This window comes from Trichechus manatus, unplaced genomic scaffold, assembly GCF_000243295.1.
Source record: "Trichechus manatus latirostris isolate Lorelei unplaced genomic scaffold, TriManLat1.0 scaffold00077, whole genome shotgun sequence".
In the NCBI taxonomy this organism is placed as follows: Eukaryota; Metazoa; Chordata; class Mammalia; order Sirenia; family Trichechidae; genus Trichechus; species Trichechus manatus.
This window is the reverse complement of record NW_004444013.1, coordinates 2,105,263-2,131,250: the sequence shown is the minus strand read 5'-3', so window position 1 is coordinate 2,131,250 and position 25,988 is coordinate 2,105,263. Positions and strand designations below refer to the sequence as shown.

The 25,988-nt window shown below is 44.7% G+C and overlaps 1 protein-coding gene across 2 annotated transcripts in view; it reads left to right on the top strand.

Moving 5' to 3' along the window:
* The window catches only part of RFC2 (replication factor C subunit 2), a 37,744-nt gene extending 12,058 nt beyond the window's left edge, over positions 1-25,686 (top strand). The window contains exons 2-11 of one of the 2 annotated variants that reach the window (XM_004380763.3): positions 5,200-5,269; positions 7,786-7,827; positions 8,123-8,229; positions 10,085-10,186; positions 11,810-11,910; positions 15,962-16,119; positions 16,836-16,901; positions 18,799-18,879; positions 20,211-20,324; positions 25,311-25,686. In XM_004380763.3, the coding sequence (XP_004380820.2) occupies positions 5,200-5,269; positions 7,786-7,827; positions 8,123-8,229; positions 10,085-10,186; positions 11,810-11,910; positions 15,962-16,119; positions 16,836-16,901; positions 18,799-18,879; positions 20,211-20,324; positions 25,311-25,421 (952 nt within the window). In that variant the 3' untranslated portion in view covers positions 25,422-25,686. The remainder of the gene's footprint in view (positions 1-5,199; positions 5,270-7,785; positions 7,828-8,122; positions 8,230-10,084; positions 10,187-11,809; positions 11,911-15,961; positions 16,120-16,835; positions 16,902-18,798; positions 18,880-20,210; positions 20,325-25,310) is intronic. The other variant, XM_023735292.1, reaches the window with a different exon arrangement.
* Positions 25,687-25,988: the final 302 nt, after the last annotated feature.

The following is a 25,988-nucleotide window of genomic DNA, read 5'->3' as shown; positions in this document are numbered from 1 at the left end:
TATGAGTTTAGTGCTGTCATTTTGATGTCTTTTTCTGTGTGTTGTTCACAGTTTCTTTGTTACACTTAGTTTTCTGTGCTGAGTTGTTTTTCTTTATGGGTTTTCTTTTCATTTTTTTCATTATTGTTGATTTTGGTATTGATTTGGTTGATTTTGTGTTTGCTGAGTCTTTATATTTTTCTAGTTTTTTATTTGACTTGTACAGTTGTTAGTTTTCTTTTGGTTACCTTAATATGTACCCCTATTTTTCTAAGTTTATACCAGTCTTATATTTCTATGTATCGCCTTGATTTCCTCTCCAAATGAAAAATCTACGTCTACATTTGTTAAGTCCCTTTTTTTTGTTGTTTTAATGTTGTCATCTGTTACATATTGACATCTTGTCTTAGGCTGGGTTCTCTAGAGAAGCAAAACCAGTAAAATATATAAGTATATACATAGAGAGAGATTATATCAAGGAAACAGCTCACGTGATTGTAGAGGCTAGAACATCCCAAGTCCATGGATCAGGGTAGAGGCCTCTCCCAAGTCACATCACTGCAGAAGCTGGCAAGCCCAAGATCAGCAGGTCGGAGAGCAGGGCTCCTGCTCACAGGCTGTGCAGATCAGTGAATCCCAGGTTCGGCAGATAAGCTGACAGCTCGAGTCCCAAGAACAGGAGATGAGACGACAGGAAGCAGCCGCAGGATCCAGAGAGAGCAAAAAGCCAGAACGTCTGCTTATATACAGATGCGGGCTACACCCCCGAGGAGACTCCCTTTTATCTGATTGGCTATTCACAGTATATTCAATCATGGGAGTGATTACATTAAAACACTGAGAATCATGGCTCAGACAAGTTGACACACAATCTTAACCATCATACATCTGTTTTCCCATTTTCAGTGTTTTAGCTTTGATTTACTTTTGTGACTTCCCTATCTGGGTTGATATCTGGTTGCTCTGTTGTGTGTTCTAGTCTTGGGTTGTTTTCTGTTGATACTGATTTTCTAACTGGTGGACTCCCTTTAGTGTTTCTGGTAATTTTGGTTTGGTTTTTGCACATTCCCTAAACTTCTATTTATCTTGAAATGCTCTAATTTTGCCATCATATTTGAGAATTTTACTGGATATGTAATTATTGGCTGGCAGGTTTTTTCCTTCAAGGCTTTATATATGTCATCCCATTGCCTTCTTGCCTGCATGGTTTCTACTGAGTAGTCTGAGCTTATTCTTATTGACTCTCCTTTGTAGATGACTTTTTGTTTCTCCCTAGCCACTCTTAAAATTCTCTCTTTATCTTAGATTTTGGCAAGTTTGATTGTAATATGTCTTGCTGACTTTGTTTTGGGATCAACCTTATGTGGGGTTCGATGAGCATCTTGGATAGATATCTTGTCATCTTTCACGACATCAGGGAAGTTTTCTGCCAACAAGTCTTCAACAATTCTCTCTGTATTTTCTGTTATCCCCCCTGTTCTGGTACTCCAGTCACTCGTAGGTTATTCCTCTTGATAGAGTCCCACATAATTCTTAGGGCTTCTTCATTTTTTTTAATCCTTTTATCTGATTTTTCTTCAAATAAGTTGGTGTCAAGTGCTTTATCTTCAGTCTCACTAATTCTGACTTCCATTGCCTCAGTTCTGGTCCTGTGACTTTCTAATGAGTTGTCTCATTCTGAAATTTTATTGTTAATATTCTGGATTTCTGATTGCTGTCTCTCTGTGGATTCTTACAGCCTGTTAAATTTGTCATTATGCTCTTCTCTAATCTTTTTAATTTCCTCTATTGCGTGTTCTGCGTTTTGCTTTATTTCCTTTCTAATTTCTTGAAGAGTTCTGTATATTAATCTTTTGTATTCTGCCTCTGGTAATTCCAAGAAATTTTCCTCCTCTGGAAAATTTCTAGATTCTCTATTTTGGGAGCTTGCTGAAGCCATCATGGATTGCCTCTTTATGTGATTTCATATTGACTGTTGTCTCTGAGCCATCAATAGTTATTATATTGATTTATTTTATGTTTGCTTACTGTGTCCTAGCTTCTTGTTTTGTTTTGATATGCCCAAATAGGCTGCTCATATGAGCTAGTTTTATTATTGGCACCTTTGAAGCTCTAATGTCCTGTCACCAGGTGGTTAGATCTGTTACTAGGTATGTGAGCTCAGAAGTCTGCCCACTCCTCCTGTATGGATTCAGTTCAGGTGCCCAGGTAGATAGCCACCAAGTGTGTTGTGTAGGCTCTCACAGTCTAGACAGGCATGGGTGATTGTTGTAGGCATAGGCATCTGGCTGCAGCAGGGGGACACACTCTGAGCAAGGCAGGGTGTGACAGCCGCTCCCAAGCGTCCAGGTGTAAGGTGTGTCCCTGTTCCCTAGAGCGCATACGTGGGTGGGTGGGTTCTGCAGCTGGACTATGAGCACCTAATGCTGTTGGCTGTAAGGACTGACGAGCATCTCTTTTTCATGGGCCCCTATCGCAGGTGGTTAGGTGGTGTGGGTGGAGCCACCAGTCCTCAGGCACCTGACGTGGGTAGGTGAAGACCCTGCTTAATGGGCAGAGCAGTCAAATGTCAAGAACCTGCCACTTCACAGCTGAAACAGTTGAAGTTAGACTTCCGGTATATACCCTGTTGTACTGCAGTAATGAGGGCCTACACTGTTGAAATGGGCCCACACAAGTCTCTGCAGTTGGAAAGTCACTCAAAGTCTGTGGATCCCTTATGCCTGTGCCTAGGCAAAGGAGCTGTGCCTTCCCTGGGTTCCTCGCTTAGGGGAGCCAGCAGTTTACTTTTTCCCTGTTTGTTAATTTGTTCACTCTCCAAGGCAGGGAGAATGTCTCCGGGCATGTGATGGATCCTGTTTCCAGCCCAGAGGACTCAGCAATTGCTGAAGCCAGTCCAGGCCCCAGTGCAGAGCAGGGAGAGGGGAGGTAAATGGGAGAGTGATTTTTCCCTAAGGCAGGTGTTTTTGATATGTGCGGTAAGCTGTACGCAAGTACTTATCTTTTGCCAATGAGGGCTGCTTCTCACTACTTCTGGGTGGCTGTGTAGGCTCTCTGGCGGTGGGTCTCTCCCGGTGCAGAAAATGCACCTCCCGAGCACCACTGCTTGCCTGCCTCACCACTCACCCCCAAGCTGATCAGGCCTGAAGGGCTCAGGCTCTTGCTGGGTCAGGTCTGGCAACTCCTTGCTGCTTCCAAACTGTCTCTCCCTCCCCCACCACTCAGTCCGGTTCCTCAACTTTGCCTTTGATGTTCAGGGCTCCCAGATTGCCATATATAATCAAATCACTTGTTTTTTCGGGTCTTTGTTGTAAGAGGGTCCACCGGAAACATCTGACTACTCCACCATCTTGGCCCCGCCTCCCTGCCACCATAAGTTTTAAAAAAAGGAAAAGGAGTTTATATTAAATTTCTTTTCGGCGTACTAATAACTTCTTACAGTCATTCAATTTTTTTAGGATTAATTAGATTAACATTTTCAAGGCAGTAGTTATACCTACGTGTAAAAAATAAAATTCCCAATTCAAATAAAAAAACAAAAAACAGCTACCCTACTCTGCCCTGGCCACTACCTGTGCAGGGACATCTCTGATGGTCACGTGTTAGGAAGTGTCAGACACAGGTTATACGGAGAAGGTGCTGGCCTCCTTTCTGTTGCTTGCTCATTTTAAATGACAGCATCTTGAGTAGCTGGAGGGATAGGGAGACTTGGAAAGAGCTCCTTGCTGGCACACATATGTTTGGACACTCCATTCGCATCCCCACTCCCTGTGTACACACCTCTCAGAACTCTTTCTGCAGTTCCTGGTAGCTGTTTACTCTTGTCCTCTGTGAATTCCTGTCCCTCCACCTCACCCTTCTTGACTGGAGCAGATATCTAAATGGAAGGCATTATAGCTTATTGCATTGTCTCTGGGTATGCAGCAGGTGAGTGTCTTCACATGCAGCTACCTCTGGAGCAGAGCCAGTCCCTGGACAGGGTGCAAGTGGAGGGCAAACCAGGAAGTTTAATAAAGGTCAGAGGAAGTTCTGATGGTAAAATCATTGCAAGTCTACTGCCACTTGTGTTCATAGAGCTGGAGGAAGACTCACTTCTTTTGTAACACAGCCTATCAATTTAAAAAGGAGAACCATAATGGACCACAAACTACCATGACCTCCATCAGACTGAGCCCACAACAGCTAGATGATTCCCAGTTACCACCACTGACTGCTCTGGCAGGGATCACAATAGAGGGTCCCAGACAGAGTGGGAGAAAAATGTAGAACAAAATTCAAATACGTTTAAAAAAAAAAAAATAATAAGACCAGGCTTGCTGGCCTGACAGACTGGAGAAACTCTGAGAGTATGGCGCCCGGATACCCTTTTAACTCAGTACTGAAGTCACTCCTGAGGTTCACCATTCAGCCAAAGATTAGCCAGGTCGATAGGGCCAACAGTAACACACTGAGGGACATACTTCATAGTTTAGTCATGTAGACGAGACCAATGGGCACACCAGCACAAAAACAAAGATGAGAAGGCAGGAAGGGACAGGAAAACTGGACGAATGGAAACGGAACCCGGAGTGGAGAAGGGGAGAGTGTTGACACATCGCGAGATGGGCAACCAGTGTCACATGACAATTTGTGTATTAACTGTTTAATGAGAAATTAATTTGTAACCTTTCACCTAAATCACAATAAAAATAAAAAGGAGAACCATTGGTCTAAATAAGCCACCAGCCTGTCCCCTCTACCAGCCAAATCGGATTACAGAATAGTCGTGTGTTTTCTGTCCAGCCAGCCCTGCTGAGAACTTGGTGCACACCTGCCGAAACGGGCAGGTAAGGGATGAGGAAGGGGCAGTGCTACACCATGTCTGTCACACCAAAGGATGTCAGTCTGGATGTGCTGGGCCCCTGTTGTGACGGACAGGCTGTGTTGCTGCACAGTGTCAGTTGCTCCAGATGGCCCACCCTGGCCCTTCTCCAGCAACGAGAGGTGTTTCTCTGCTCTGGTGGGTTTGAAGTCTTTGTTGTACAGTTCTCATGCACTCAGCTTTTCAGATGGCACTTGGGCACCTCATTGAATTTAAAGTCTGCAACTGTTTGGCATATTTTTATTGAATATATGTAATCTGATGAAGCTCTGAGGATTGCCCTTCAGTGCTCTCTTTTGGGTAGTGTGAAAATAGCCATGTGAACATTTTTGTGCTTTTTTTTCTTTTTTTAAAAACAGGGTTGAAAAGTATAGACCAGTAAAGCTGAATGAAATTGTTGGGAATGAAGACACTGTGAGCAGGCTGGAGGTGGGTGACTTTTCACAGGATGATCTTGTGTCGTTACTGGGGCTTTTACAAGCTGGAGTACATTTGGAGGGAGACAGCAAAGATAGTGAGGGGAAGGCAAACCACGAATCAGAAGAATTGAAGGGTTGGGAGACAATGAGTTTGGAGAACCCTGGAAGCCGTGGTGGATGACTTCAAAGTTTGAAGGGCTGGTGTTTTGGAGAGGGGTTATCAGACTTGTTCTGTATTCCTCTAGAGCAGGGGTGGCAAACTTTTTCTGTAAAGGGCCAGATAATAAATATCTCAGGCTTTATGAGCCACTTAATGGCTCCGTGGAATATATATATATATATATAAACCTTTAAAGATGTAAAAACCATTCTTAACTTGGGGGATTATAAAAACGGGCCCCCACCCCCACCCTACCATAGTTTGCTGATCTCTGGCCAGAAGACAAAACAGTGCTCTAATAGGTCAGCAGAATTCAGGTTGATGTGAGGACGGATTTTGTAGCAAGCAGAAATGTCTAGCAGTGGAGCAAGCAAGTGGGGTTGCACCAGAAGGCTTTGAATTTCCAGCCCTAGAGGTCTTCAGGAATAATCTAGAAGCCCAGCTATTTGACACACAACAGAGGAGGTCTCTGTAGTCAGCGGGGTTTGGACTTTACTTTTTATTTTTATTTTATTGTACTTTAGGTGAACGTTTACAGAACAAATAGTTTCTCATTAAACAGTCAGTACACATATTGTTCCACGACATTGGTTAACAGCCCCACGACATGTCAACATTCTCCCTTCTCTACCTTGGAGGACCTTTTTTTTTTTAAAAAAAAATTGTACTTTAGGTGAAGGTTTACAGAACAAATAGTTTCTCATTAAACAGTCAGTACACATATTGCTTTATGACATTGGTTAACAACCCCATGACATGTCAACACTCTGCTTTCTTGACCTTTTTTTTTTTTGGTGAAAATATACATAGCCAAAGATACACCATTTCAGAAATTTCTACATGCACAATTCAGTGACATCGATTACGGTCTTCCAGTTGTGCTGCTGGCGGTTTAGACTTTAATAGCTACCAAGTCCCTTTTGCTGTATCATTTAACATAGATTTGATTATCTTCTCTGGGCCAGACACAGTGTTAGGAACTGTTGATATCTGATGGACAAAATGTACATGATCCCTGCCCATGTGGGATTTACAGTCTAATGGGGGCTACACTAAAGTCAGCAGGTAATGTGGTCAGTACTCTGCGAGGGGAAGTTCAGGTGCTGTGGGACATATGGGTGGAGGAGGAGTAACCCGCTCACAGGTCAGCAACCTCTGAGTAACCTGCTCAAAGTATTCCCCAGTGGAAGAAGTGACTCCAAAGCTAAAAGATGAGCAGGAGTTAGCTAGACTGGAGGGGGCCGGCAGGGAGGGGAGGCAGAAGGAATGGCATGTGCAAAGGCCAGGAGGTGAGAGGGAGCTTAGCTTGTTCTGGGGAACAAATGCTATCTGATTGGGATACACATCAGTGCTTTTCAAACATTTGTGGGCATATGAATCACCTGGGGATCTTGTTAAAATGTAGATTCTGACCCAGTAGTTCTGGAGTGGGGGTGGAGTTTCTGCTCATCTAACAAGCTCCCAGGTGATGCTGACTCTGCTGGTCCATGGACGCCCACTTTGAGTAACAAGGCTATCCAAAAAACCAGTTGCTATCAAGTCAACCCCAATTCATGGCGACCTGTTTGTTGCAGTAGAACTGTACTCCACAGGTTTTCAATGGCTGATTTTTTTGGAAGTAGATCACCAAGGCTTTCTTCTGAGGTACCTCTGGAGGGACTTGAATCTCCAGCCTTTCAGCTAGCAGCCAAGCACGTTAACCGTTTGCACACCCAGGGATGTGTTCTGGGGTGTAGTGAGAAGTGAGCCTGGTGTAGTAGGCAGGACCCAAACTGTAGGGCCTGTGAGCTCTGTTTAAAAGTTTGGGCTTCATGTTGAGGGCAGTAAGGGCTCATCCAAGGGTTTCAGTTAGGTAAATTCTTAAAAACATTTGCATTTTAGAAAAATGGTTGTGGTTACACCGTGGGAAATGGATTAGAGTGGGGCAGGTTTAGAGGCAAGGAGACCAGTTAATGGCCTGTTGAAAGCAACCCAGGCAAGAGATAATGGACTAAGAAAGTGGCAATGGGACTAGGAAAGAAGTCAGTGGCCCCTGGAGAGGAAGGAACAGAAAGCACAGCCTTTGCCACTGAGCTGCTGGTAGGCTAAGGGAGGAGGCCAGACAAGGACGGTGCTGACCTCCAGGTTCTGGATCGAGCACTTGGGTTGATGCACTGACAGTCCACCGAAGAGGGAACATCGGTGGGGCCCCAGCTTTGTAGGGAACGATGATGAGTTCAGTTTGGAATATGCTGAGGTGAGAGTTCTACGGGGCATCTTTTTGGAGAAATTTGTAGCTATGCTTCCTACGTGGGTCATTGTGGCTGGGGGGACCCGCTCCTAAGGCTTACAGATTAACCAATTTTAATTAACATTTTTTTCCTCAGGTGTTTGCCAGAGAAGGGAACGTGCCCAACATTATCATTGCTGTAAGTACTCCGTCCTGGTCCTGGTGGTTTTGTCTGTCTCCAAGTCTCGTTTTTACTGACTGCTTAAATGCTTCAGTGGCACGATGCTTCCTTCTCAGAGGGGTTCTTCTCACTCCCCTCAGCAAGTTAGTCAGAGGGCCTGTGGGGTGGCTGCTCTAGGGATTTGGCGTCTGCTGTGGAATAGGGTGGGATGGGTTCAGGGGAGGTGAGTGGAAACAGCGGTGAACAGCAAAGCAAGGGATACACTGAATTCATTCTGGTGGCCTGGAGTACTTACTGGGGATTTCACTCCTAGGGCCCCCCAGGAACTGGGAAAACTACAAGCATCCTGTGTTTGGCACGAGCCTTGCTGGGCCCGGCACTTAAGGATGCCGTCCTGGAACTCAATGCTTCCAATGACAGGTACATCTGGGAGTCAAGACTGAAGGGTGGCGTGTGCTTGGCATTTTGAATTGTTGTAGACATGGCTTTTTTCAGTTGATGTTATACGTGGAGCTTGCCTTGCCAATGATGTGTTTTCTGTTAATCCTTTCCAGTAAAAGAGGTTGAAAATTGCTTGCTTGTCAATGTGGTATCATAAGCCTTTGACTTGCTGGTTTACTTTTCATCTGAATAGTAGATGAATTATGAAATAAGGATCTGTTGAATATAATGTCTGCAAAGTCTACTTTTGATTATTCCTTGAGGACATTGTTCTCAGCTCTTTCATATTTTCTGGGTTATGGAGCTCTTTACCTGAAATGACCAATGTCCTTTGAATGCAGCTAACTGCTCATCAGCTACCACGCGTGAGCCTGTGATATATCTACTTGTGAATACTGATTCCAGAAGTCAAATACGAACGGGTTCTAGTTAATCATTACTTCTTGTTCTTCTCACACTTGCATCAAAACTCACTACTTTTGAAAACTTTGATGGCTTATAATTTTGTCGAAGAGAAGGTGGTCCATAATTGCAAAATAATTTCAATTTTAGAATTATCAATACGGTGATTTTTCTTTTCCCATTTCTATGTCATTTATTTCTTTCTAATCACCTTGTGTACACAAAAGCCTTCCGTTTTCAGTCACTTACAAATTATACTGTTTAAATTTTGGTGTACAAAGATCATAAAAGATGAAAGAATACTGTCACGTCTCTTTAGCAAAGCAGGATGGTCCAAATTCTTGTCACAAGATAAATTGTGGAATGACGTCCTTCCTATTGAGTGACTAACTGGATGAAAATATATTTACTTTTTGTCCTTAGAAATGTTCTGTTCACTCCTCAATTCTTGAGTTTGAGAAACTTTATCTAGGATGTTGGCAGCCGAAGGCTCATAGTCTGAGATTTTGCTTCTATAATCAATTTCACCATCGTCATTAGAGTCTAGTCTAGATTCTAATGTGGCACAAAGGGTTTGCACTTGGCTGGTAACCAAAAGGTTGGCTGTTTAAACCCATCCAGTGACACTGTGGAAGAAAGGCCTGGCAGTATGCTTCTGTAAAGATTACAGCCAAGAAAACCTTATGGAGCACTTCTGCTCTGTAACACATGAGGTTGCCATGAGTTGGAGTCAGCTTGACAGCAGAGGGTGTTTTGGGTTTGATTAGAGTCTAGAGTGCTGCTGTTTATCTCTCTGTAGTCATTTTGTGATTTGTCTAATAATTATGAGTCTTCTGTCAGTTTTCTTGTCTTTGCCATTTGGGAAGAAATACGAAAAATTCTGAATTCTCAGCCATATTCAACAATTCTAAGTTCTTATCTATGTTCAATGAAAGCTTAAAAACGACAACAAAGATGGTAGATCTAGACTGTTTTATATTTTTTTGAAAATAATGCAGGACCTCAAGCAACACAATACAAAACTGAAGGATGATGTAGTAGTGACCATTTCCCCCACTACTGTCGTATTCTTCTAGGCAATTCCATCATTCTTTTTTAGCATAGCTGAGGGTAATCAATGAGTAATGATGAAATAAGTACTAGCATGTTTCAAGTATAGGAAGAATAAGATCACTAAGACACCAAAATGTATCTTAGACTATGAAGGGGTCCAGTGGATCCACGTGGTAATTGCAAGATAAAATGGGTTTTACTCTAATAAAAAAAAAGTCGATTTTTTTTTGTTCTTTGGAAGACCTGTAAGAAGGAATACAAGTCATTAAATATCAGTCTTTACAAATAATTAGAATTGCCCAAAAGAAACTGAGAGGAAACTGAAGGAAGCTGAATTTGTCTTGGAAGGTAACAGGAAAATTCTGCCTTCTTGTTTCAGGGGCATTGATGTTGTGAGGAATAAAATCAAAATGTTTGCCCAGCAGAAAGTCACCCTTCCCAAAGGTCGGCATAAGATCATCATCCTGGATGAAGCAGACAGGTAGAGTGCTTTGCCAAATAAATTTTGACCTTGATCTGTAAATCTCTTATAGAGCTTTGTTGAATTGGGAGGAAAAGCTGTCACCTTTGCACTTCTGTGGTGGGTGGGGCCTGTGCCTCAGGCCTTATCTGCATCAGGTCACTCAGAGATGTCTGTCTAAGAGAGGAGGTTACTGTGGTCTGTCCCAGCGTCCCTTCCATGAACAATTTAGATGAAAAAATTTAATGACATTTTAAAACTATAAAGGTAATTCATGTTCTGAAGAAAATTTGGAAAATACTGGTAACACCTTGCTTCATTTCTTCTCTTACCGATAGAAATTTTTTACATAGTTGAGACTGTAATACATATACTTTTATGTTCTGGTTCTTCCTTTTAATGTTAAAAACAGCGTTCCATATCGTTGTAGTCTTGTGGACATAGTCTTTAATAGCTTTGTTATATCCCATAGTGTGGATGCACCTTAGCCTTCTTACTGTAATATTATTTATAGTAATAACAGCAGCTAACATTTATTGAATATTTACCGTGAACATTTATAGTATGCTGGGCACTCTAATAAACACTTTGCATGTGAAAACTTTTTTGTTCTTGTTATTTTGATCTTTTTTTTTTAATTGTGGTAAAATATATACAACGCAAACTTTGCCATTTTAACCATTTTTAAAGTGTACAACCCAGTGACATTCATCACACTATGCTGTGCGGCCATCACCACTTTGTTTCCAAAACTTTTTCATCACCCCAAATAGAAACTCTGTTCCCATCAAACAGTACTCCCCATTCTACCCTCCCCCCAGCACCTGGGAACCATAGTGAATTTTCTGTCTATGCATTTGTCTATTTTAGATATATCGTGGATGGGGTCTTACAATACTTGTCCTTTTATGAAGGGCTTATTTCGCTTAGCATAATGGTTTCCAGGTTCATTCATGTCATGGCATGTATCAGAACTTTATTTCTCTTTAAGGCTGAATAATATCCCATTGTATGGGTTTACCATTTTGTTTTTTCATTCACCTGTTGATGGACGCTGGGGTTGTTTCTGCCTTTTGGCTGTGGTGTGTTAGTGTCACGTGTAACTGTCACAACAACCCTCTGAGCTCAGTAGTAGCACTGTGTCCATCTTACAGGTGATGACACTGAGACCTAGGATCACACAGCTTAGCCAAGCGAAGGCAGTCGGACTGCGGGGCCTCTGCTCATGCCTGCAGAATGTGCCTGTGTAAGACCCTAACGGGGGCCCTGGAGAGAGCTGAGCATGCTCAGTGAGGGGTCAAGGCTCCCAGCATTTTATTAGAAAAGTTGGCAGCTGATGTCATAAGACAATTCTCTTGGATTTCCTATCATGGCGGAGCTGCAGGGAGGCCTGACTCCTGCACACGTGGATGCAGCCACTGCAGATGGTGATTTTGTGCGTCTGGGCAGTAAATCTGCTTGGGTAGTCTTGGAGGGTGCAGCCTGTGGGTTTTGGCATTTGTGGGATGATGTGATTACTTCTGAGACAACAGTCCAGGACTTTGGACATGTCCAGTGTCCTGGGTTCTTGTTCACAGGGAGGGATTTGTGCCCTGGGGGGCTTTGGGTCCCAGGTGCAAACTGTTCCCTTTGTTTTCTTCTCAGCATGACTGATGGTGCCCAGCAGGCCTTGCGGAGAACCATGGAAATCTACTCCAAAACGACGCGCTTTGCCCTTGCTTGTAATGCTTCAGATAAAATCATAGGTGTGGTGAGCTCTGGGTGACCTGGGGTTCACATGGTGTTCACGTTGGCCCTTTTGCAGTGGAAGAGTAGGGTCAAGCAGTATATAATCGTCTTTTTCGTTTAATCGTCATATAGTTCTATGAGGAGGTATTAGTAACTTCACTTCAGAGATGAGGAAACTGGAGCTCAGAGGGTTGCGTTGTTTGCTCAAAACCACAGAGCAAGTGGAAGCCCTCAGCCTGTCTGACTTGCGCTCTGTCAGGTACACATGATGTTTCTGATGTCCTGTACACAGTGTCTTACTTAGTCACTGCTCCTCCCTAGATATGCACTTGTACTTCTTGTTTGCTCCAAGCACTTGGCATATACTGTGTCTGCACACTGGGCTTCGTTGTTACCGGGAATTGCCTCCCCTTTGAAGGCTTAAATGTTGTCTTCTCTCTGACCTCAGGGTTCTGTCCTTCCATCTCCCACCCTCCCTCCCTTTTTGCCTCCCTCCCTCCCTCCCTGTTTGCCTCCCTCCCTCCCAGCAGCCTTTCCACTTCCTCACTGCTTTGAGTTTGTCAACTTCCTGTTGATTTCACATCCTTCCCTTTCTGATCTAGACTATGTACACTGTCTAGCTTCTCTCTCATCACTTCTCACGGCTCCCTTGTCCTGTTGTCCTTGCCTCACTTCTGTCCTGCTGAGCCCCAGCCCATGTGAGCTCAGCCACCCGACTTCCCCTTCTGCACCCAGGCTATTGTAGCTGCTGCAGACAAGTCCACTACAAACATGCTGTCCCCACAAAGTCGTGCCTTCCAGCCTCAGTATTGCCAGAAATCCTCAATGTCCTTTTACAGTCCCCACTGAGTCATTTATTTGTTCATTTATTCATTCAATAAACATGTACACTGTTCTCAGTAGGTGTCACATGCTAGTGCTGAGTATACAGAGTTAATGAGAAATATTCCCCTACTCTCCAGACACCAATGGTGTAGTGGAGAAAACTAGTAAAAGTTTTTGATTAACAGATGTGCATGTAGCTTGTCTCCTTGTAACCAGTCACAAGACAAGTCTTTGAGGGCAGGACACTGTTATAGACGTGTTCCCAGTGCAGCCACCATAGGGCTGAGTGTTAATGAATTTGTTCGGTGATTTGAAATTGCAGTTGTTGGCCAAGAAAGCTTTGATCTTGTCTTAGTCAGGGTTCTCTAAAGAAACAAAAGTAGTGAGATATGTGTGTGTGTGTGTATATATATGTATGTATACACATATATATACATGTATACATATATATATATACACACACACACACACACACACACACACCCCCCCACACACACACACACACACAGAGAAATTGATTTACTTCAAGGAATTGGCTCGTGCGATTGTAGGGGCTGAAAAGTCTTAAATTTGCAGGTCAGGCAGCAGGCTGGAGACTTCTGTAGGTTTGCGTCCCCAAATTCGTAGGTCAGGTAATGGAAGAGTGCAGAGTTGAGAGAGAGATATCTGCCAAAATATTTATAGTCTGAAGGCATACCACACCCTAAAGAATGCCCCTGTTAACTGATTGATTTATATTCCACTAGATTACATTTATGGAAACCCTGGTGGCATAGTGGTTAAGAGCTACGGTTGCTAACCAAAGGGTTAGCAGATTGAATCTACCAGGAGCTCCTTGCTCTGTCTTATAGGGTTGCTATGAGTCAGAATCGACTTGACGGCAATTGGTTTGGGTTTTTTTGTTTGTTTAGATTACATTATGGAAGGTGATTACATTATGTTGTATTGGATGATGTTATGGAACAGCAACTAGTCTAGTGTTTGGCAAAACCAGTGGGAACCATAGCCTAGCCAAGCTGACACATGAAATTAACCATCACACCTTCCTTTTTCATGAAATTAATTTTTCTGACACATAGAACATCCTGATGATTTTTTTAAAGGAATATACAAACGTGAATGAACTCCTTAAAGAAAGGGCTTATTTTTACACTTTACAGGAAATGGTTCATGGTCAGATGGCTGCAGATTTGATTTCTGAGCCCAAGTCACACCACTGGGCTCCTAGACTCACACCAGTTGAGAGTGTGAGGTGTATTTTCTTTGAGAAAGGCCATGGCTACCTTACTCTGAAATATATTTAAATCCTGCAAGTTAAGCTTTTGGTGCTTTTCAAAAGAGAAAAATCTAGTAAAGGAAACTTGTACTGTCGTTTGAATATCAGTTGCTTTTAGATAGGAACTCCAGTTTCTAAGAGATCTTTCTCATCTGATAATCCTAAATATGCAAGTAAGGTTCTGTTGTGAAGCTTCCTGATTTCAGATGAGTTGGAATGGACTAATTCTTGGGAAAGGGGCTCTTTTCATTCATTTGACAGACACTGGACCATTTTATGTGCAGAGCGTCTGCTAGCACAAGGCACAGTAGAGGATCAAGTTTCTAGGGGGCTCAGCCCCTGCCCCCCAGAACGCACACTTGGATGGGAGAGTGAATCCCCCAACCTGAGTCATCCCAAATCCTCCTTTTTCTGCTCACCACCGTACCCAGCCCCTCACCAAATTCAAATCTGGGCGGTCCTCCCTTAGCTGTGTCCTCTGAACCTCTTTCCCTCACCAGGTCTGTGCCCTCACTTTTTCTTGCCTTGGCTGGTTGGCTTCCCTTGCACCTGTAGTCCCCAAATGGCCACCTGGGAGTCTTCTAAGAACAAGGCTGACCTGCCCCTCCCCTGCGTAGTCCTTCGTGGTTTCCCATTGCTGACCCAGACGTGTGCCCCTCCTTAGCTCACATGTGGGGGTCCAGTCTGCCCACGGCCTCAGCTCTTCCACACTGTAGCCTCGTAGCAACTCGCTGTTCCCTGAACTCACTACCTTTCATCACTTGTCTCTGCATATGCTGTTCCCTTTGCCTGCGTCACCTTTCCAGCCTGGGAAACCTTGTCCTTCACCACAACTCCCCTCCACTGTGAACCTCATCTCCTCCAGGCCGAGCTGGTCGTTCTTAGTCTGGGCTCCAGTGCTGTTCCCATGTACCCCTTCTGTAGCCCTGCTTCTGTTTTGCCTCTTTCTATCCTAGTAAGCCTAGGTGCTGAGGGGCCAGAACTTTGTCATAAGAGTCATCTGCTGCATCCTCGACACCTAGGGAGGTCAGCGGTTATATGTTCCTTTGTGTGAACAAAGGAGAGAGCTTGCTTTAGTCCAGGTGGTCTGGGACAGCTCCCTGAGGTGCTGGGTTTGAGAGAAGCTTTCAAAGATGGTTGTGATTTAAATGGGAGGAACTTGGACAAGAGGACACCACAGGTGGGAGGAACACTGCCAGGCAAGTGCACAGCCAGTTTGTTCCAGGGAGACAGGGTACCAGAGCTGGCTTTAGGAGAGCAGAGGACGATGAGGTTGGGGGAAGATTTTACCGACAAGGAAGAGCTGCACTGTAGGCTGTAGCATAAGGCTACTGAAGGGTTGCCTTGGCTGGAAGCAGTGACGGGTCAGATCCTTAGGAAGGTCAGCGTGGCAAGTGTGCAGAGCGTGGGTCAGAGGTCAAGTTGGGGCTTGGTGATCACCGAGCAGCTGCTATAACAGTCTAAATCAAAAGTAAAGGATTCTGCATTTGTCTGTGCAGCGGTTCTCAGCTGTGGTTGCACAGGGAATCTCCTGCGGAGCTGTAAAGAAGCCATGCAGGGCCGTTCTTAGCCCAGACTGAGTTGTATCTGCCTAGAAGGCCTGATACCTCCTGGGCAGCCAGTTCGGACGAGCAGTCAGGTGGAGTCCACCTGGGCTGGTGCTGACTCACCTGAGGACTCGTGGCACATGGGTGTCTGTATCCTAGGGGATCTTCTCCCCTTCTGGAAGCCATGGCTCACCAAGGCCGTCCTTGGCAGTGCTGGCTGAGGCCTCCATTGTGGCATGGTGGTCACAAAATTGAAGTGTAGCCCTGTTTACCAAGTCCCTCTTGAGTACCTGCCAAGTGGAAAGAGACGTGGTGGCATTGCTGGGCCCTGTGGACTGTGTAGCTGCTTTCTGGTGACTAAGGAACTAAGAGGGCATGCCATCGGCTGCCAGGGATGCCTCACTCTTCCTGTCTGTTCAGAGCCCATTCAGTCCCGGTGTGCAGTGCTCCGCTACACAAAATTGACAGACGCGCAGATCCTGGCAAGGTTAATGAACGTGATCGAGAAGGAGAAGGTGCGGTACACTGACGACGGCCTGGAAGCCATCATCTTCACTGCCCAGGGAGACATGAGGCAGGTACGAGCGGCCGCTGCTGTTCAGGCATGGGCCTGCTGGGCTGCTCTGTGGGGAGGAGAGAAGTGCCTGCTGCCCAGGGACAGGGCTAGTCAGAGTGGCGGTGCTCAGCACTGCCGAGCGCGGCCGATGGCGAGCAGGCCTCGAGGGGGAGCTCTTCTTGGCCTCCAGGAAGAGGGGAAGGAAGGGCAGAGATTTAAAAGTCATCCCTGACGCGTTCTTTTTTTTTTTTTAACGTTGTGCTTTAAGTGAACGTTTGCAGTTCAAGTTAGTCTCCTTCAAAAATTTATACACACACTGCTGTGTGACCCTAGCTGCTGTCCTTATGCTGTGACAGCACACTCCTCCTTCCCATCCCGTACTTCCCATGTCCATTCAACCAGCTCTTGACCCTGTCTGCTTTCTCATCTCACCTCCGGACAGGAGCTGCCCGTTTAGTCTCATGTATCTACTTGAGCTAAGAGGCACTCTCTTCACGAGTATCATTTTATGTCCCATAGTCCAGTCTAATCTTTGTCTGAAGAGTTGGCCTTGGGAATGGTTTTAGTTTTGGGCTAACAGAGAGTCTGGAGGCCATGTCTTCCGGGGTCCCTCCAGTCTCAATCAAACCATTAAGTCTGGTCTTTTTACTAGAATTTGAGTTCTGCACCCTACTTTTCTGCTCCATCAGGGGCTCTCTGTTGTGTTCCCTGTCCTGATGCATTTTTGTTCGTCAATAGGCGTTGAACAACTTGCAGTCCACCTTCTTGGGATTTGGCTTCATTAACAGTGAGAATGTCTTCAAGGTAAGAACACTGGTTGGGACATCACAGTCTACAAAAGCAGGTTCCTTTGCTGGGGCTGGTGGTGAGGAAGGGGGACTTGATGGAAGGAAGGGTGGACGCTCTACTGTGTCACTGTGGCTGAAGCCTCCATCCGGGGGAGGGGCGCTCAGGAGCCGACCCTTCTCCCAGTTGTTCTGTCTCCGTCATCGGTTTTACTTTCACACACCGGAGGGTTGGGGGACTTTGGGATGTCACCAGTGTCGGACAGTGGAAGTACCAGTGGTGTGTCAGGCCCAGTGCTGGGTGCTCTCAATGTGTCTTATGTAATCTCACAACATACCCACCATGCAGATATTCTTTTTTTAAAACAATATATGTGATTTTAAACATTGGGAATTATAGCAATTATATATGTAACAAAGCATTTGCCTTTTAAACATTCTTTACATGTTCAGTGACAGCGACACGGAGATTCTTACCAGCACCTGGTAGATGAGGAAATGGGCTCAGGTCACGCAGGTAGCTTGCCCGAGACCACACAGGCGGGAGGGAGCACAGCACTGTCCCTCAGCAACTTCACACCCCATTCCCATTCCTGACATCCTTCTGCAGCCGGGCACCCTGCTTGCCGTGCTCGGCTCCCGGGGAGCAGATAGCCGTCCTCTTCAAAGCCAAACTGCGGAAAAAGACTCTCCCACGTTAGTGAAGGATTTTTCTTTTGGAAATTCTTTTTTTTTTTTTTAACTATAAATTTATTTTTGTCTTTACTGTGGTGAAATATATATTACAAAGCATTTGCCTTTTCAACCATCTTTATGGTATAATTTGGTAACTTTAGTTACAAGACTGTATTGTGCAGCCCTCATCACTATCCTTTTCCAAATTTTTAAAAAAATAATTTATTTCATTTTTGTTGTTGATTGGTGGAAATTCTTTTGATAACTGGCTACTATGTCCTAACACTCAGCATCTAAATGCTGTTTTGGAGACTGATTTCTCCCTTACTTGGGGGGAAGAATTGAGCAGAGTGCCCTTGCTTTCAGTCCACGACTCTGTCTTAGCAAGTCTTTGGGGGAAGAAAGCTGTGTTAAACCCACCTTAGCAGTGACTGTGTCTTCAAGGACACTTGTGGGAGGGAAACTTGCTTCGTAACCTGTGGAGATAGTTATGGTCATGTTTTACCCCGAAGTGAGCATTGAGGGCTCTGGAAACTGTGGCTTCTCAGGGAAGGTAACTGAATGGGGATGAGAAGACCAAGGGCAGGAGTGGGCACCATCTTGAGATATCAGAAGGCTTTCTCTCACTTAGAAGATGTAAAATGTGATGCTGCACTGGAGACAGAACCTAAGGCCGATGGAGGGAATTGCAGGCAGGCGGCCCTGGGAGTCGGGAGCTGAAGCACCACTCAGCGGGTCGCCTGTGGGGTGTAGGGTCCCCTGTCTTCAGGCCTTCATGCTGAGTCTGAGGACCCTTTGCGCGGAAAGCATATTCCTACTCTGGGTAGGAAATTTAGCCCAAATGACCTTTTAATTCTTAAGATAGGAAGATTCGAAGTGGTTCTGGGCCGGTGATTCCCCAGGTGATCCAAGAAGGTGATTAATGGTCTTAAAGCTGCCCCCAAGCAAAGACTCTCTACTGACCATTGTCTGTTTTGCTGTTAATTCATCTGTTGTTTGAGAAATTTGTAACTATGGTGCTGAAAGCTTTTCCTCACTGCAACAGGTTGACATGTACTTTTTCTCTTGGGTTGACTTCGGTGGTGAAAGGGGCCTTCCCAGACCCAGTTTTGTTTGCTGGAGAATTCCGTGAAAAGAGAAGTTGAGAAGTTGGCACATGTTTTGCCCAGCAGTTGGCCTGTTAGGGCCTCCGTTGCTGGCTCCTCCCACTCCTGACAAGCCTTTGTTCTTTGTTTGGGCAGGTCTGCGATGAGCCCCACCCCTTGCTCGTCAAGGAGATGATCCAGCACTGTGTGAATGCTGATATCGACGAAGCCTACAAGGTTTGCCTCTTCCCTGACTCAGGAGGAACCTTTTGTCTCTTGAGCTGCTAGAAGGAACCCTGACATGTGTTGCTCCATTTAATTCTTAAAATAATTCTAGGAGTTGGGTTCACTTTACAAAGGAGAAAACTGACTCAGAGGTTAAATTCCTTACCCTAAATCGCAGTGTTTGGAAGTAGCAGACCTGGAATTCACAGTCAGCTCTTTATATTATAATGATGTCTTCTACAAGAGGAATTTATCAACCTAAGATATGAGGAAGGACCAGTTCATCTCCTTCCTGTCCAGTGAAGCCATCTTTTTCTCTGGTGAGGGGAGGCTTCCGTCTCCGTCCTCCTGGGGAATACGAGAACAGGCCTTCTGTAATCAGGCTAGTATCCCCCTGGTCCACCAGGAGAAGAGGGACTAGGGGGATTCTAGCCTGATTATGGAGCCTGGCTCTGAGCAGATACTGCAGGCATGATTTGGGTTTAGGTGACCTTCAAGTCACATGGGTGGCAGTGGTGTGATTTAAGGCCACTGGTCTGATCACAGCAGGTTCTTTCCCTGCCTTTCCCCTCCTGCCCCCAGCTAAAGTAGGGTAGAAGTTGACTGGGTTTAGGGCAGAGCCAGACCTAGTGTGAAACTGGAGTGCAGGGCAGGGATGCTGAGGCATAGACCCAGGCACAGGGTCACCGAGTGAGCCCGAAGGAAGGCTTCACATTGATGGCCACAGAGCTTCCCTGCCCCCTGAATTCACCCCAAGATGCCAAAGCAAAGGCAAAAAAGACTGATTCCAGACCCTACAGTCTGGGTGGGGGTGGGATGCGGTTTCTAGAGCTGGGTTCTGGGATTTGAGAAGGTACAAGGCTGAGACTACGGTTAATCTCTGCCATGGTCAGGATTTGTTTGGGCCTAACCCTACGGGGCGTGCGTTATGCCTCCAGCAGCTGGGGAAAGCATAGCAGATGTCCTTCTTAGTAAGATGATTAATTACGCATCTTAAGAGCCTTAGGTAAGGGCATTCATTACGTGGTATGGTAGTAGACCATCCACAGTATAATTTAAAACATTTGCAATGTTACCTGCGTCTGCTGGGAGAATCAGTTACGTTACACCTCATGATTTAAAAGGCCTGGCAAACTGAGGTGTTGCTTGGCCCACCAACAGCTCTGTGGTGTTCAGGCGATTCTCAAAATGACATGAGTTGTCTGAGTTGATCTGTCTGCTCCCAGTAGGCACTCTCTCATGGTGTGATAGGCTGAAGATTGGTATGGGTTTGACTTCATTTCACCCTAGAGTCCTTATAGTTTACAGTGTTAAACAGCCTCACAGTATCTTCTTTTGTCTAGATTCTTGCTCACCTGTGGCATCTTGGTTATTCACCAGAGGACATCATTGGTAACATTTTTCGAGTGTGTAAAACCTTCCAGATGGCAGAATACTTGAAACTGGAGTTTATTAAGGTCAGTAAGAGTATAGACATGCCTGTTTCCTCAAGACTGTGGACCATGGTGTGTGCTTTTTTGTTTTGCTCACAGTCCTGGCACCTGGAAGATGCTCAGTGTTTCCTGACTGCAATGGAAGGGAGGGTGGTCGGCTGTCCTGAGGGCCAGGTGTTTGTTTAAGCCAGCTCTGCCAGTCAGTGGCCTGAGTGTTCCGTAGGATGACTCTTCATTAGAGGGCTTTTAAAAAATATTTTTATTTAGGTCAGGTTAATTGAGGTATAGTTTAATTGCTTATAGGTACATTATGCTACAAATGCATTCAGTTGGGTAAACACTGCCAGCAATCAAAATATAAAAGCTCTGTCATCCCCCCAAAAATTTACTGGGCCCCTTTATGGTCAGCTCTTTTCCTTAGCCCCTAGAAACCAGTGATCTATTTTCTGTCCCTATAATTTTGGCCACAGAATTTTCTAGAATGCATATAAATGGAATCATGCAGAATGTAGCCTTTTGAGTCTGGTGTCTTTAACTTAGCTTAATGGTTGATTCTTCTTTTTTGCTGAGTAATATTCCATTGTGTGGATGTATCGCAGTTTATCTGTTCACCAGTTGAAGGACATTTGGGTTTCCAGGTTTGGGTGATTATCAGTAAAGCTACTATAAACATTTGCATACAGGAGTCAGGGTGAATGTGAACGTAAGTTTTCATTTTCCTTGGGTAAATTCCCTGGAATGAGACTGCTTAGCTGAATGGCAAGTGTTGCCCTTTGCTCTTGTGTACCTCCCAGTGTCTTCCTTTGCCTTGATCATGTTGTGCTGACATCCACCTTATTGTGTGTTGTCTCTCCCTTCACCCAAGTTAATATGTGTCTACTGTCTAGTTAGTGATTTTCCTCCCCTCCGCTCCCATCCCTGATAACCCTCAAAGAATGTTTCTTACTGTGTGTGTTTTCTTGACTTTTTGTAATAGCGGTCTCATATAATATTTGCCCTTTTGTGATTGACTTATTTCCCTCAGCATAATGCCCTCCAGGTTGATCCATGTTGTGAGATGTTTCACAGATTCTTTAACGTTGTTTAGTACTCCATTGTGTGTATGTACCATAGTTTGTTTATCCATTCATCTGTTGATGGGCACTTAGGTTGTTTCCATCTTTTTGCTATTGTGAACAGTGCTGCCATGAACGTGGGTGTGCATATATCCGTGTCATGGCTCTTACTCCTCTAGAATATATATCTAGTAGTGGGATTGCTGGAGCCCTGGTGGCACAGTGGTTATGCGTTCAGCCACTAACCAAGAGGTTGGTAGTTCGAATCTACCAGCTGCTCCTTGGAAACCCTATGGGGTCACTGAGTCAGAATCGACTCAATGGCAGTGAGTTTTTAGTGGGATTGCTGCATCATAAGGTGTCTATTTTTAACTTTTTAAGGAAGTGCCATGCCAATTTCCACAGTGGTTGTAACATTTTATATTCTCATTAGCAGTGTATTAGACTTCTGATCTCCTGGCACCCCCACCAGCATTTGTTGTTTTCTGTTTTTTTGATCATTACTATTATTACCATGGTGAGGTGGTATCTCACTGTGGTTTTGATTTGCATCTCTCTAATGGGTAATGATCACAAGCATCTCTTGTTAGCCACCCAAATGTCCTCTTTGGTGAAGTGTCTGTTCATGTCCTTTGCCTACTTTTTAATTGGATTGTCTTTTTGTTGTTGAGGGGTTGAAGTTTTCTATACATTTTAGAGATTAGTCCCTTGTCAGATATGTTGCCAAAAATTTTTTCCCAGTCTGTAGGTTCTCTTTTCACTCTTTTGGAGAAGTCTTTCGATGCACATAAATGTTTAATTTTTAGGAGGTCCCAGTCTAGTTCATCTTGTGCTGTTTGTGCATTTTTAGTTATGTGTGATAGTCTATTTATGCCATAAATTAGGGCCCCTAGGTTTGCTCCTATTTTTTCTTCCATGATCTTTGTAGTTTTAGGTTTTACATTTAGGTCTTTGACTGATCTTGAGTTAGTTTTTGTGTATGGTGTAAGATATGGACCCTGTTTCATTTTTCTGCAAATGGATATCCAGTTGTGCCAGCACCATTTGTTAGAGAGACTATCTCTTCCCTGTTTAATGGATTTTGGCCCCTTGCTGAAGACCAGCTGTCCATAGGTAGATGGATTTACTTCTGGGTCCTCAATCATTTGTTTTGTTTTTTTTTCTTTAATTTTATTGTTGTTTGAGAAAATACACAGCAAAACATAAACCAATTCAACTGTTTCTACATGTACAATTCAGTGACATTGATTACATTCTTTGAGTTGTGCAACCATTCTCACCCTCCTTTTCTGAGTTGTTCCTCCCCCATTAACATAAACTCACTGTCCCCTAAGGTTCTACTGAGTTGCTGTTGTCAGTTTCATCCTATATTGATAGTTCTTAAAAGAGCATGATGCTCAAGGCAGACATTTTTTACCAGTTAAGCTAAACTGTTGTTTGGTTTTAAGATGACTTCAGGGGATATTTTTGTTTTAAGGTTTAAAGATTATCTCAGGGCAGTAGTTTCAGGGGCTCATCCAGCCCCCATGGCTCCAGAAAGTCTGGAACTTCGTTCCTTTTTATTATTGAATGATCTTCCATTGTATGGGTGTACCACACTGTGTTTTTCTATTGGTGGACATCTGTGTTGTTCTGTTTTTTGGCTGTTGTGAATAATGCAACTAGGAACATTAAGTTTTTGTGGACATAATGTTTTCAGTTCCCTTGGATATATACCTAGGAGTGGAATTGCTAGGTCATATGTAGTTCTATGTTTAGCTTTTTGAGGAACTGCCAAACTATTCCACAGTGGCTATGCCATTTTACATTCCCACCGGCAATCCTACTGGGTGTGAAGTGGTATCTCATTGTGGTTTTGATTTACATTTCCCTAATGACTAATGATGTTGAGCACATTTTCATGTGCTTATTGGCCATTTGTATATCTTCTTTGGAGAAATATCTTTTCAGATCCTTTACTTGTTTTTTAATTGGCTTGTTTATCTTTTTGTTGTTATTACTGAGTTTTATTTTTCTGGTGTTTTCATTTTACTCTTACAGTTTCTCCATCTTTTCATGCATGTTGTCCACTTTTTCCACGAGAGCCTTTAGCATATTAATCATTATTATTTTAAATTCCCAGTCTGATAACTCTGATATCTGAGTCCTATCTAGTCAGGTTGTTGATTGCTTTGTCTCTAGATAGTGGGTTGTTTTTCTTGCTTTTTTGTGAGTTTTATAATTTCTGTTGAATGCCAGACATTGTATAGGACAGTAAAAAACGGAGATAAATAGTATTTATGCCTGAAAATGGGCACACCTTTTCTTCTGCTGAGCATCGTGTGGGGCTTTGAGTCAAACTAGTCAGGAGTTGAACTGAGTTTGGGTTTTGGGTTGTTATGATTACCTCCATTGTACTACCAGCTTCAGACTTCTTTATTGTTACCTTGTACTTTTTCCTCAATATTTTTGCTCTACTCTCAGCTTTGGGAGGCAGCGGTGGTTCAGTGGTAGAATCCTCCCCTTCCATGCAGGAGACTGGGTTCAGTTCTGAGCCAGTGCACCTCATTTACAGCCACCCACCGTCTTGTCAGTGGAGGCTTTCGTGTTGCTATGCTGAACAGGTTTCAGTAGAGTTTCCATACTAAGATGGACTAGGAAGAAAGGCCTGGCAGTCTCCTTCCAAAAATCAGCCATGGATCACACAGTCCAGTCCCCAAGTGATCATGGAGATGGCACAGGACTAGGTACCGTTTCATTCCGTTGTATGTGGGTTCGCCCTAAGTTGGGGGCCGACTCAGCAGCAGCTAACAACAACAGTAGCCCTCAGCTTTAGGCCCTCTGTGTGCACCTTCTCCTCAGGGCAGACTCTTGCCATTCTCCTGCCCCTCCTCAGTGGTAGACCCCTGTTGGTTGTTACTCCGTATCTGCTAGCCTGGTGTGGGGGACCACAATGGGTCACTACCCGTGCTCTAGTGGTGACAGGGTTTGCCGGCTGCCCTGCCCTCAATGACTTAAGGCTGCCCTGCCCTCAGTGACTTAAGGCTTTTCTTACTCAGGGGAGACATGTCCAGGAGAGGCTTTGTGTTTCTCCTGTCCTGCTGCCAGCACAGGAGGAGCTTCGAGGGGGTGCGGTCTCACCTGATCTAGCCCTCCATGGAGCCACACAAACTTAGCCATTAGCAGTTGCTTAAACTTGTTGCCCTGTACAGGCTGTGTTTCTCCCTCCTGTGCTCTCCCTCAGGTGAGCCAGTGCTAACGTGCAGCTCTCCTTGGAGGTGCCTGTCTTCCCTGGAACTTCAGACTTCGGTGTCTCTTGGATTTCTCACTCAGTGAAGAAAAGTCATAATTTTGTAGATCATCGGCTTTTCTTGTTGTTAGGATGGGAGTGACGTCCTTTCCAGCCCTCATCATCCTTGGTGGAAGCAGAGCCCTCTCTTCACTACAGGCTTGCTTGTCTTTTCTGTTTCTTCATGAAGGAATTCTCAGGGCCCCAGGGTGGTCTCGATGGGTGACTCCTGAACACTGGCTACCTCAGAATGAGGTGGCCTGACTTATCTGCTCCACCTGAAGTGGGTCTGCCTTTGAAGGCCATGGTTTTGGTTTGAGGGGCTCTTACCCTTTTTTCAGGCCTGACCTTTTTGCATCTGAGACTGTGGGTCCTCTCCACAGAACACCACACAGGAACTCAGCCTTGCACACCATCTCAGAGGTTCTCAGGAACCTTCCAGAGCCAGTTCTCAGACCCTCCAAAGTCCAAGGTTAAGAAGTTTCTGCTTGGTTGTCATAAAATATCAGCATCCTTTTAGGAAATAAATTGAACTTTGGTTAAACATAATCCATTACATCTTAGAGTTCATTTTCCAACTAGAGTTTGAGTTCGTTGCATTGGTTTTGAATAAACCCCTGGATCAGATTTAAAGAATAAACTCCACTCTCAGTTGTTAACCAGATTTAAATTTGGTGTGTTTTCCAGGAAATTGGATACACTCATATGAAAATTGCAGAAGGTGTGAACTCCCTCCTGCAGATGGCTGGGCTCCTGGCCAGGCTGTGTCAGAAGACAATGGCCCCAGTTGCCAGTTAGTGCGGAGGCGTCGTCCTTGACTGGGCTGCGTGAGTCCTCGTTCCTGAGAGACAGGGGTCACAGCCTTCTGACTTGGAGACGATGCCTCAGGCTGGTGCTGGAGTGTGTCTCCTTTAAACTACCACTGCTGCTGGCGCATCTCACATCTCTCAGCTGCTTAGACTCACAGGTGTGTGACAGGCAGAAAGTCCCCAGAGAGACTCAGGGGCACGGCATGGGATCTCTGTGTGTGCTGGCATTATATAATAAAGCCTTTCAATGTGGACAGTTTGGGAGCTTTCTTCTCTCTCCTGCCCTGCCTTCAGACTTGACTTTAGTGCTGGAGAAGGTCTGTGGAGAAGCATCTGCAAGTGGGTACAGTCTCCCCTCGTGTCAATAAGGGGACAACACAAGGTCTCGAGGAAAACCTCCGCCTGTCTCTGTGCTTGCCCCCGGCTTCCGACAGTAGAAAAGGTGGTTTAGATAACAGAGTGGACAAGCTAATCTCAGTGTCCCTGGAAGCCTGAAGGGACCGGTTCCTGGGGTGAGGGCAGGGTTTGGTGTACTTTGCTGACTGTTTGACTTCTC